The sequence below is a fragment of the Sminthopsis crassicaudata genome, chromosome 1 (assembly GCF_048593235.1).
Source record: "Sminthopsis crassicaudata isolate SCR6 chromosome 1, ASM4859323v1, whole genome shotgun sequence".
NCBI classification, from domain to species: domain Eukaryota; kingdom Metazoa; phylum Chordata; class Mammalia; order Dasyuromorphia; family Dasyuridae; genus Sminthopsis; species Sminthopsis crassicaudata.
In genome coordinates, this window is record NC_133617.1 from 574,373,662 (window position 1) to 574,386,971 (window position 13,310).

The 13,310-nt window shown below is 33.5% G+C and overlaps 1 protein-coding gene across 9 annotated transcripts in view; it reads left to right on the plus strand.

The window, feature by feature from the left end:
• The window catches only part of SSBP2 (single stranded DNA binding protein 2), a 362,125-nt gene that overhangs the window by 130,616 nt on the left and 218,199 nt on the right, over window positions 1-13,310 (plus strand). For all 9 annotated transcript variants that reach the window (XR_012484761.1, XR_012484762.1, XR_012484763.1 and 6 more), the window contains exon 4: window positions 8,188-8,272. Coding sequence is in view for 6 of the 9 variants with exons in the window: in XM_074282174.1 (XP_074138275.1) it covers window positions 8,188-8,272 (85 nt within the window). In the remaining 3 variants the exon portion in view is untranslated. The remainder of the gene's footprint in view (window positions 1-8,187; window positions 8,273-13,310) is intronic.

Consider the following 13,310-nt stretch of genomic DNA (forward strand, 5'->3'; position numbering starts at 1 on the left):
TTTTTTTCTTTTTTATTATTATCTGTTATTAACCTTTTAAACTTTCCAAGTAAATGAACTTGATTTTTGAAAGAAGATTGGAAGCCATTTGATGAAAGCCCCATTTTTGGTCCTGCCTGGAGAGGTAGCAATGGAAATTTAACTTATTTACTGAAAATTACAGGATCATACATGCTTAAGAAGGTTCTACCAGAATAAGTAAAGAAACCTTGATTTCATATCTAACAATAACTGAATTTTAACAGCTTTCAGTATGTTCATTAGGCTCTTACACACTCTATTATCTTTAAGTTTTGTTTTCAACACAATGTTTTAAAATGTAGAGAATAAGAAAATTCAAGTGAGAAACTTCCAAATTTCTAGGAATAGCTTTTTTACATTTATTTTGACTGATCTTACAATTTTTTGTATTGGCAAGGAATATATGCGCCTGGTGCTAACTTTTAACTGCCTTTATCCTCTTGAAGCAATTGATGATTAATTCTCTCATCTTGAACTGATTCTGTTTTTGTTGCTTTTATTTTGTTTCTTACTTGTTATGTAAATTGATAAGGTAGACAAGAAATTGAGTCCTTGAATCTTACATCTTTTATGTGGCTTTCATCCTTGAAATTTGTCTTTGATGTCTTTTTGTTGCAAAACTCGAAAACATTTTCTCCTAGCAGGAAAGAAGTTTGTATAGATGTTAAATGAACCCTTGAGGTCAAGATAGATATACCCTGTTCCAAATTTCCCAGCACTGATTTGACCAGCATCATCTTTTCAGTCAGCATAGTACTTACCTTAGAGATAGTTATGTGATTTAAATTCCTATGTAAACTTACAAAGTTACACTATAATTGGATTAATTTTATGAAACATACTCCTTTTGGCCACTATATTTATATTTATTTATAGACAACCTAAATTTGTTTTAATACTTATCTTATTTATGGAGGCCAAATTACTATATTTCTTTCTTTTTGCTCATTATATAAGTGATCCATATGATTATATTGGAGTAAAGAGATGTGAACTCTTATAACTAATTAATGCATGGCCCATTTTTTTGGAGGAAGGATGTGGGAGTTAAAAAAGAGAAGGTGAGTTTTACTTTGTGGTTTGTCCTTAGGATCCCTCAGGTAGTTATTATCTGCATGGCCACAAAGTGCCATACTATGTAGTTCTTTAGTGTTCTAAATAGTATTGCTTAACTCCTTTTTTTTTCCTTCCAAAACTCAGGGAAGGGTTAATGATAGCAATGTTCTCTTACTCTTGGTAACAAAAGAAATAATTTTATCATAAAATGTGTGTAAGTAATAAAAAGGAAGTTCTTAAACATAAAAGGCGGGATGGAGGGATTTGAGCTAGATAAATAGATGAATGCTAAGATCTTTTAAATCTCTCTATCCATTCTTTGAGGAAAATGTCCATTCCTGAGCAAGAATTATAGGTCTGAGATAGAAACCAAGATGGTCTCTTAAGAAATCATAAATCACATTAATTTAATTAGTACTTACTTAGGTTGCATTGTGCCCTTAGTACTAGTATAATCAGTTGAAGAATTAAGTGAAGTATAGAAGAGAAGATTCTGGCATTCAAAGAGCTTTGCATAGTCTGTGGTAGGGGAGGGAAAGAGAGGAATGATGATTCATGTTAAGGAATTAGAAAAAAAGAGAATAGTTTCTGATTAAATGCCACAATATGTGGCACAAACAGTGTTATAGTAACTATAATTTTATACAAATGTTTGAAAAGAGATCTGTTAGTCTGAGTTTGAGTCTGGGACAAAGTGGAGCAGAATTAGTTTGGGTTGGATTAAGGATGATAATTCACTGTCCAAGCTAAAAGCCTCTTAAACTATCTTATCTATTCCTTCCTCTTCCCAGTGCTGTTCTAGATGAATAAGAAGAAGGATGATTCATTTGGTTAGTGAAATTGAGATGTATGTCATCCTTGATTCTTCATACTCTCTTATCACCACCTCTGTAACCATTTCCCCTTTTCTAATTTGTTGCCAACATCTGAAAATTTTACCTTTTTACTATCCTTATTCTCTCCTCTGACATTGCTACCACTCTTGTCCAGGACCTATCTCATATCTGGACTGTGGCAATAGCATGCTGTCTGGTCTGCCTGAAAAAAGTTCCTCTCTACTCCAGTCAGCTGTCAAAATGATCTTTCTAAAACACATTTTCTTCAGTAAACTACAATGGTTAACTTACCTCCAGGATCAAATATAAAATCCTCTTGCCTTCAAAATCCTTTATAGAATCTGCCCGACCTCTACCCTAACTAACAGTCTTGTTATATAGTATACAACCTACTGTATGTACTCTGCTAGCCTTGTTGTTCCTCAGACTAGGTAATCCATCCTTACTCTGGGCATTTTCTTTAGCTAGGCTCCATGCCCATTATTCTCTCACTTCTCATTTCTGTTCCTTGGCTTTCCTCAAATCCCAGCTAAAATTCTGCCTTCTGTAAGAAACCTTTCCTGATTCTCCTTAATGCTATTTCCCTCTCAGTTGATTATCTCTAGCTATCTTGTTTGATCATGTCATTTGAATGTTGTCTTCCCCATTAAATTTTGAGCTTCTTGAGAGCAGAGCTTATCTTTTGACTTTCTGTGTATCCCTAATGCTTAATACAATCCTTAGCACATGCTTAAGAAATGCTTGTTGGCTGACTGACTGGTTGAAAGTAAAAATCATTACTAAATTATACAAAAAGATAGACATGAGAAGACATTGCTGTTGATTATAAGAGTTCTAAAGGTTTTGATCATTCAAAATGGGAAATAGATAAAAGTAATCACAATGGCAGTGATTATCTTGTAGAGATAGTGTAATAAGTCTGAATGCTAGAGTACTATGAACTAGACATTTGTTATTAATGGGAAGTTTCCTAATGTGAAGCTTGGTCTATGTAAGTCCTGAGTTGCTTTGAGCTTGGGCTGCCAAAGTTGCAGATGCAAGACTCTCACTAAGACATGCAGAAAAACTCTGGAACTTCCTCAGCCTGTTTATCTCTATGTTAAACAGAAAAGCATGGTAACAAAAGGCAATGCCAAGGTAAAATTCAGTCTCATTTGTGAATATTTCAGAAGAGGATGGTACAAGAGCCGAAGCAGCCAACAAAATACTGAACAAAGCTGCAGAAAATTTAATGAAAGGCTCAGTGAAATCTGATCATACCTTAAAGCATTTGTAGGTGAAATATGGAGTTCAACATATAGACAAGAAGTGGGATAGATCTTCCATTGTTTTTAGAGTTATTTATTCTATTTATAACAGTGCTGGAATGATAACATCTGAACTCTTTCACTTTACTCTGTGTGTGTGTATGTGTGTGTGTGTGTGTGTGTGTGTGTGTACACACACACACACACACATACACACACATACACACACACATACACACACACATATACACACACTAATTGCCTGTCAATAATAAAACTGTCATTTAAGAGAATGAAGTCATAAAAAAAATCTGAACTTGACCAGATGTATTCAGGAAAAAATGTGTTTGGAGTTATATCATTTTAGGAACACACAAGGCTAATTTTTAAGGCTAGTTTAAAAGAGGGACTATTGCCTTCCCTCACCATCAAAATAGAGAGAAGACTATACTTTTACACAGAAATGGTGACTGAAAAGCCTCATCCCCGTAAAATCTTTTTTGAGAATGTTTTATGCACACTTTGGGAGTTTTCTTGAAGAAAAAATAATGAGGGGATAGGCATATTTTTGTGGATTATTTTCTACATAGGATCTCATCTTAACAATTCTACAGTGAAATAAAAGGTATGAAGAATGTAGGTTTACATGGTGGGTATTATTTCCTGATTTTAATAAAATATTTGAATAGGATAATATATAGTCACGGAGAATTTTTTTATTTTAAATTTTCTTTTTCATTGTGAACTCAAGGATCATCAGCAAATACAAACATTTCATTATATGAAGAATAAAAAAGAGCAATGTGTTGTTTTAAAAGAGCAATGCTTGTTGATTTCTTTCAAGCAATGTCTCTCCTCATATATTTATTAAAAATCATAACAGAATTGATGCCATTTTCTTGATAACAATCCATTTAATTCTGACGGCAAAAAAAGCAAACAAAAACCTTACAAAAACTTAAGGAGTTTGCTAGTGTGATGAAGGAACTCTTACACAGTGCCCAAATAGAAGCAGTTTATACGGATAGTCAGCTAGCCAGTCAGTTAATAAACATTTTTTCAAGCACCTATTATGTGCCATAGGCATTACACTAAACTCTGGGGCTACAAAAAAGATAAAAAGACAGGCCCCTGATCCCAAGGACTTGTAACCCAGTTAGGAAAAACAATATACAAAATAATTATGCACAGAAGTGTGAGAGAGAGCTTGGGAAAAGACTTCCAGCAGAAGATGGGATTGTGTTTGGTACTTGAAGGAAGTCAGGAAAGACAGAAGACAGAAATGAGGATGGAGATAATTCCATGCAGGGGGGACAACAAGTGAAAAATATCTATCCAGGAGATGACTTTTTTTTGTTTCATTTTGTTTTGTTTTTTGTTGTTTTTTTTAGGAATAGCAAAGCGACTAATGTTATTGAATCACAGAGTAAATGGTGAGGTATAAACTATAAGAAGGTTGTGAAAAAGAAAGGGAGTGGAGCATTTTATAAACAGCTTAGAATGCCAAACAGGTGATTTTATATTTGATTTTTAAAAGTTGGGGGAGCCATGATGTGTGGTTCTTGTAGATGATATTATGTTAATTTAGCCATGATTCAGAATACTAAAAAAGTGTCTCCAATGAAATGCGTAGCAATTTAAAAGAGGTTTTTAGTGTAGAAATTCTTTCCAATAAAGCAGATTTTAATTTATTTTTCATTTATTAAGTCTTTGGAATTTGCAGGAAGGTTAATTCACATCAAATACTAACTCCTAGAAGCAGAAGCAGAATTTGAACTCATATCTTCTTGAATTTAAATCTTTGCATTCTGTCTATTAAGCCATCTGCCTATTGGTCTAACTATTATTCTTTGAAAAAAAACTAAACTGGATACTGGCATATGGACTTTGGACAAGTGAATAATGAGGAGAGAGCTAGTTGTAGCTTGTCCTTTTTTTCCCCCTGAGGCAATTTGGCATTAAGTGACTTCCCCAGAGTCACACATCTAGGAAGTATTAAAGTGTCAGAGATCAGATTTAAACTCAGATCCTCTTGACTCCAGGGCTGGTACTCTATCCACTGCACCACCTACTTGCCCTTGTCTTTTATTCTTTTTTTTTTCCTAGATTTTCTTTTTTTAAATTATAATTATAAAATTAATTATAACATTTTTTACAACATTATCCCTTGTACTCCTTTCTGTTCCGAATTTCCCCCTACTTCCCTCCACCCCCTCCCCTAGATGGCAGGCATTCCCATACATATTAAATATGTTATAGTATATCCTAGGTACAATATATATGTGCAGAACCGAATTTTGTTGTTGTTGTTGTTGCAAAGGAAGAATTGGATTCGGAAGGTAAAAATAACCTGGGGAGAAAAACAAAAAAAAAAAATGCTACCAGTTAACACTCATTTCCCAGTGTTCCTTTTCTGGGTGTAGCTGATTCTGTCCATCATTGATCAATTGGAATTGGATTAGCTCTTCTCTATGTTGAAGATATCCACTTCCATCAGAATGTATCCTCATACAGTATCATTGTTGAAGTGTATAATGATCTCCTAGTTCTGCTTGTTTCACTCAGCATCAGTTGATGTAAGTCTCTCCAAGCCTCTCTGTATTCATCCTGTTCTTGTTCTTTATTCTTAAAGAAGACCATGACATTAGGGAGGGGATGCTGTGATGTGTGAGTGAATTGGGTTAAAGAGAGGGAAGGTTAGATAAGGTCTCCTGTCTCACTTTCTCTTCCAGAACCGTCTGGTCCAGTGGCCAGATAGAGATCAGAGCTACTAGAGATGGCCTTGGATGCAGTGGTAGACCTTGACCTCTTTTTCTAAGGTCTTAACAGGTTTCAGTTTGACTAAAGTAGTACTCAAACCAGTGATTAAGACTAGGTAAGAAAGTCAGAGAATAGCTTTTTTTTTTTAACCTAGTCATTAAAAAAATCAATCTGGGAAGGAAAGACCCTCAGAGTTTCTTGCCAAAACAGAAAAAAAATGCTATTTACATTTGCTCTGAGCTGATCATATACCTTGGACAAATGGACAACAAAGAGGGCCTACAACTTAAAAAAAGGAAGAATTTGGGTATACTGAATTTAGGAAACTCGCCTTTTAGTAATATCAGATTGCTATTGCAACAGTCCATTTTTTAAAAAGCACCAATATTATTTTGGTAATGCTGTAGAGCTATAAATCATGGAACACTGTTAAGTGCAATCAAACTCAAAAGCAGAACAAAAGGACAATCAATTGAAAAGGATGTTGAAGGTTGTCAAGAGTTTTACCAAAGATGACTTGCCTTTGAGGAGTGATATAAAAATGATATATTATAACAAAAAAAACCCTGAAAGCAAGGAAAGAATTTAAATATTAAATACCAATAAAGGATGTTGGTAGTGTGGCTGAACTGATGCCCATGGAATATTAAAAGAACCAGGGGAAGTCTTCCAGTGTTTTTTAATGGATCTTTTATAAAGATTTTAAGTCGTTAACGAGAATCATGTAGATTGGGAAGGTTTTCTTGGCTTGCAATCTATACCTTAAGAGCTGTACTACTTCTCTTTGAAGACTAAGAGGGCATATTGGTCAGTTTTCCCAAAAACAAAACTTGTCTTATAGAAATACATTTTACATGTGTTACAATATAACCTAGATACAATATATGTGTGTAAATCCCATTTTCTTGTTGGACATTAAGTATTAGATTCCGAAGGTATAAGTAACCTGGGTAGATAGACAGTAGTGCTAACAGTTTACATTCAATTCCCAGTGTTCCTTCTCTGGGTATAGTTGTTTCTGTCCATCATTGATTAACTGGAAGTGAGTTGGATCTTCTTTATGTTGAAGATATCTACTTCCATCAGAATACGTCTTCATACAACATTGAAGTGTACAGAGATCTTCTGGTTCTATTCATTTCACTCAGCATCAGTTGATGTAAGTCTCTCCAAGCCTCTCTGTATTCCTCCTGCTGGTCATTTCTTACAGAGCAGTAATATTCCATAACCTTCATATATCATAATTTACCCAACCATTCTCCAATTGATGGACATCCTTTCAACTTCCAGTTTCTAGCTACAACAAAAAGAGCTGCCACAAACATTTTGGCACATACAGGTCCCTTTCCGCTCTTTAGTATTTCTTTGGGATATAAGCCCAATAGCAGCAATGCTGGGTCAAAGGGTATGCACAGGATTTAAACGTCTTTTAAAAACTTTTTTTACCTTTTATTTAAGTGTAGATATTACAACTCAGGAAGTCTTTAATATTATGTAGCATTATTTCCAAAATAATTTTAGAGAGATAATTTTAAAAGAAGTTATAATTTACCCTGATTATTTATTTTGTTCAAAAAAAATCTGTACTATAGAAAACTTAGGAGAGACTCTTCGTATTAGATACATGAAAGAGAAAATGTCTTTTTGGAATAGTCATCAAACTTATATTCTTAGAATTCTAGTCACCATTCAAAATAACAGCTCTATTAATTGTAGAAAGAGAAAACATTTGAAGAAATGTTGCTTTATTGCATTTAAGTGGGTAAAAAATTGGCTAAAAATAAGCACAGTTCCTAACTGAACAATTCAATAATCTTGGACAAGTAAATAAATTTCTTTGTTCCCCCTTCAATTGAATTAGGATATTTTACTTACCTTTTCAGTACTTAGAGATTGTCTTGAAAATGACATATAATTTCCACAAATTCTTCTGAGTAACTTTGAAAAACATTACTATATATTGATGGATGTGTTGATTTTTTTTGGTGTTTAGTTTTAATTCCTAGATGTTTAATTAATTTAATTTATATAAAGTAGTTGAAGAATATCTCATCTAAAACATTTTCCAGTTTTGTGAACTCCTGGAAGTACCTTAAAGTTATAGGAATATTACATGTTAACCTTCCTAATGGTAGGTTATGTTGCTTTAAGAAGAAATTTTTGCTGTAGGAAAACATATCTTCTCTTCCACATATCTTTGCAGTAGGGATTGGTCATTTTCTCATCCTGATGTTATGATTTTTTTTTGCTGTGTCTTTTTTTTATAGTGTATTTTGGGATCTCTACTGTGCAGCTCCAGAAAGACGTGAAACATGTGAACACTCAAGTGAAGCTAAAGCCTTCCATGATTATGTAAGTCCCATACGGTTTAACTAAGTTATAACAATATTTTTCTTTTTGAACTAGAAGGTTTGAAAAATAGTTGTCTATAATGTATATCTCCTCATTCATTTACATTTCTATTTAATACCACAGTTTTGCTTTAGTTTTGAAAAATTGCTTTTTAAAAATTAGTATTCATTACCATCTGAGTTTTGGTGAGTATGTGTGTGTATGTGTATGTGTGTGTGTGTATATGTGTGTGTGTGTGTGTGTGTGTGTGTGTGTGTGTGTGTGTGTGTGTGTGTAAAATAATGGGCATATAGTCATGATACTAATTTGTTAAAATTATATTACTTTCAAACAAAACTGATATGTGTATGTCTAGATTTTAAAAAAACCAAGGGATCATTATTATATGAAAAGATTCTTTGATGTACAAATCATTTTGCTATAGGATTATTAAGAAACAAATCTACTTTTTCTTTTATTTGTAAAAATTTAATCTTAAATTTAATAAGTTCTTTGAGGAACATATTGCAATAAAGTACCTCTTCTCTCCCAAAGTGATTGTGCAGTAAGGGAAAACCATAGGTGGGGGTTTGGAGATTTGTTTTCATCAATAGAGATGTGTATTTTTAATGATATAATTTTTAAGGGAATACAATGAGACATTCCTTTAGTTACCTTGAACATACAAGTGTGTATTGTAAATAATCAAATAGGGACCCCCAAATTATGTGCAGAGTTCTAATCGTGCTGAATAATAGAAATGTAAAGAAATTTGGATGGTCAGTTTGATAGAAAATGTGAAAACACATGTAAGGATGAAAAGAAACCTAAAGTTGTTAAGAAGGGAAAAACTAACTGCTGGGGAATCAGGAAGAGATTATAAAGAAGTTAAAAGATTCTATGAAATATGAATGGGGGAAGTGCATTCCCAGCATTTGATGTTGACAGTGAAGGCATGGAGAAGAGCAATAGGGCAACATGAAGAAAAGAGAAAAGGTTAGTTTGGCACAAGCACTGGGCCGTGAAGCAAGGGGTGGGAGTTGCTATATCATGAGACTGCTCAGATAGGTTAAGGCCAAGTTTGTGAAGGGCTTTAAAAGCCAAACAGAGGATATCTGAAGAATGAGTCTTAAGTACCTTGTAGTGCCAAACTTATGATTGTGTTGTGATATAGTTTTATTGGAAAATTATTTTTCTTTTAATGTTTCTTTCAAAAACTTGCTTTATTTCCCAAGGGACATACCAATCATATTGAGATTATTCTACTGTGGAAATTTTTATCTCCAAGTAATATAAGCAGGAAGGCATCATTGGACTTACAGCCAGTTTTCTTGGGAACACATTTGTTCTATAAAATAGGTGCATGTGTATATTTGATGAATAATATGTTTATTATTTTCCCTAACAGGATTATTAGATTTCTCACTAGGTATACAGCATCAGAAAAACGATTAAGTTATTTTAATTTTTAATAAACAATTATAGAAATATTTATAAGTGAAGAAGAAAATATTGAGTTGGAAAAAACACTTTTTGTAAACTTCTTTTAATTTTTAGGGAATTTTAAGGGAAAAACTTAAAACATTTTGTTCAGAAATGTGAAGCAAAAATATAGAAGAAGGATTCTATTATATGATCACTACTATAATAACCTAATTCTTATGTGTTTGTTGTTGATGGTCATAATGGTGGTGATTAGGACCTGGTGATTTCATTCGTTTAAGGAATTCCTTCTACCTATGCCAATCCACAACTCTTTTGAAATATATACATTTCTACATACTCATTCATTTAATATATGTTTAAAAGACTTATTGTATTTCCCAACGAACATTTCTGTTATATTTTGGGACCCAGTTTTTCCATTGTGAAAAAGTTTCTTCAATTAAATCAATAGAAAAGTATCATTTGACTTAACAGAATTTCTATTTTACTAAGAGAATTCCCCCATCCTTGCCTCAACTCCCTCTTTAACCCTAGAAAAATTCTCAATACTTAACAAAAGTAGTCTATAAGGAGCAAACAGAGGGTTCTTTCTCTGTGATTAGTGTCCCCTTGTGATTAGTGTCTTCCTCTCATTTTTTCTGTATTTATTTTGTTTATGTACGTGTTCTCTCTGCCCATTAGAATGTAAACATCTTCAAACCAGGGTTGCTTGCCCCATACATATTAAGGGTTTATTAAATGCTTTTTGATTGATTGCTAGACTTTCCAGTTAAGTAGAATCTGTCACAGCTTGTACTCTTCAGAAGCAACAGATACCTCCATTTCATAATGAAGAATGGAAATAGAATTTTGTGAAGGATTAGCCTATTTTTTAACCTGGACTTATAACTTCATTGGTATAGGGATCTCCTGGTAGGTAACCCTCTCTACCAATGCAATTTGATACTTGCTCTGAATAACCAACTCCACAGACTTGCTGAGGAGGGTACAACATTGAGAAGTTCAGTGACTTGACCAGGGTCACATACCCATCATGATTAAAAGGTAGGACTTGTACTCACATCTTCCTGACACAAAGGATTGTCTTTGACCACTTTAGCAAGCTGCTTCTCACTTGATATGGTAATTATTCATAATCACAAAAATTCCTTAACATAATGAGTAATTTCTGAACCTAGCAGTTGAAATTTGTGGTTTTGACTAGATCTTTCCTACTCCCAAAAAATCTCTAGAAATTTGCAAAATATTTTTTGAATTTAGTGAAATCATACTGCATTCTCTGAATGATCACATATTTGTGATTGGTAAAGTCCTAATTGATGATCATTATGCTAATAAAGGTAGACATCTACTCAAAATTATGGAAATAAAGTGTTTTTGATATCTCCAGCCTTTCCTTTCTCTAGTGTTATTCTCGGGCAACTAGTGTTCTCAGATAGCCTCTGATCCCATAGATCAGGTTTTCTCTCAGGAAGGATTCTTTATGCTCAACTTGGTCTCATGCTCAATTGATCAATTTGAAAATTTTCTCTGGAAGATATTTGAATCTGAATACGTCAAATCATAGCATAGAGATAAAGCTTCCTGTTATTGAAAGTTTCATTCATCCATGATCAATGAAGAAAAGTAATTTTGGGAAGCAGGGAACCATCCACTTATATTTGAAATTTCATCATGTCAGCCTCCTTATTCTACTTTTAAGACCATTGCTGATGTTATAATAAAATTGCAGTTTTCTACCCTTTTCTTATCTATAAATAATTTTAGAGCATAATTTCAGAGTTCAGGTTCCATTTTTTAACTTAACTTTTGCCTAGTAGTAACCTACTATCAATCTGGTTTGGGGTTTCTGAGAAGTAAAATGGAAATCCAGACCTTGATAGTTTCCAGGTTTTAGGGTTAACCATGCTACAAGCTTCCCACCAGTACTGATAATCAAGAGCTGATTAATTAATATCCTATATTTTCGACTGTTTTGTACTCAGCAAGGCTTGTAAGTCTTCATGAACAAGTTGGAAATATAATGCCTTCCAGGTTGTAAACACCATTTGCTAACTGAAAATTTCTAACTGCTCATGCTCATCTGAGAACAAAATTTCTCTTGAAGAGAGTAGTCTAGTTTAGTTCAAGGATATGGACAGAAATGTTTTAATAGTTGAAGAACACTGTCCTGAAAAGTACTATTGTCATACTTGTTTCTGTTCAATGGTCAAGTGAGAGCAGGCTTTCATTTGATCAGTTAGATTCTAGCTGTTTATTAGTTTAATCTCAGGACATGCTACAGACGGAGAGATCTATCTACTTAGTTCATTTGAAAGGAAAAGCAAAATTATCTATAGCTCCCTAAATGTGTGTCCATCTTTGACTGAAAATTTAAGTCTTTCTCTTTTGTCTGAAAGGCAAAAGAGATTTGAAATGAGACAATTCTAGTTTTAGTTTTAATCAGTGACTAAATGGTTCTCTACATTTTAAAGAGTAAGGTAGGGTACTCTGAGAAAAGTATCAGTACCATATTTGCCCTTTGAGTGTGTACTCTTTCCTTGTTCAGATGAGTGATTCTTCTCTATCTCCATAGTCCCTTTTTACTTGCATTGTCCTCAGCAGTAGAAGGATATCTCCCTCCCACTCACTACAGGTTCTTAACCATCTGGTACAATGATTGTTCTGGACTTGACAGATGTCCTTCAGAACCAAGTATAATGCCACTGGTTTTTTCTGGATGTAGTTTTCCAGAGTAACTACAGTCTTGGGCTTTAGAGGTATAATGCTTGATTGCTGGACACTCAGAGACCCTCTTCCACTTAAGTGACTTAATGAGTATAGGAAGAGTTTTTTTGTGCTACATGGGAAATCATTGCATTGTCAGGCTATTTTGGTTTTATTCTTTAATTTACTCTTAATTCCTTTTTTTCTACTTTAAAGTCTTTAATAGGTGTGCAAGAATAGAAAATATCTCAGCTAGAAAGGATTAGGGTATCATCTTCTGCACAAGGAAAACAGGACAGCAAGGATCTGAACTAAGTAGTTGTGCAAAACTTCAAGAACATATTTACTGTTTTTTAATCATTAAATTAGCTAGTCTACTCTTGATTTCAAGACTATTGACATAAAACTTATTTTTGATTCTCACTTATAAGATCTGGCTCCTCCTGTACTTGGAACACTATGAAAAATGCACCCAGCAAATTTGCTTCTTCACTTTTTTTTCATTATAGGCCATTCAGAGAGAATCAGTTAGAGAACCAGGCATGGAGTTAGGAAGATCAAGATTCAAATTCTGTCTCTAATATATATTAGCCTTAGATCTGTATATAAATCAGAACACTTTCTATTGCCCCAGGCTTTTCTTAAGCCCTTCTCATTAGAAAATTTGAGGTGGAATAAGGTTTTTTTCAAAGGCTCAGCTCACTGTCATGAGATCTTTCCTATAATTTTTAATTATCTAGCAAATTACTAAAATAATAAATAAGGATGTATATTATGTATTTTTTCTTGATTTTCCCATTAGTATAATTTCCTTTTATACACAAATCATATCTTCTGGATCATAAGTTCTTCCAGTAGTCTGCACAAAAATTTATTAAATAAATGTTGATTTGATTCACAAACAGGT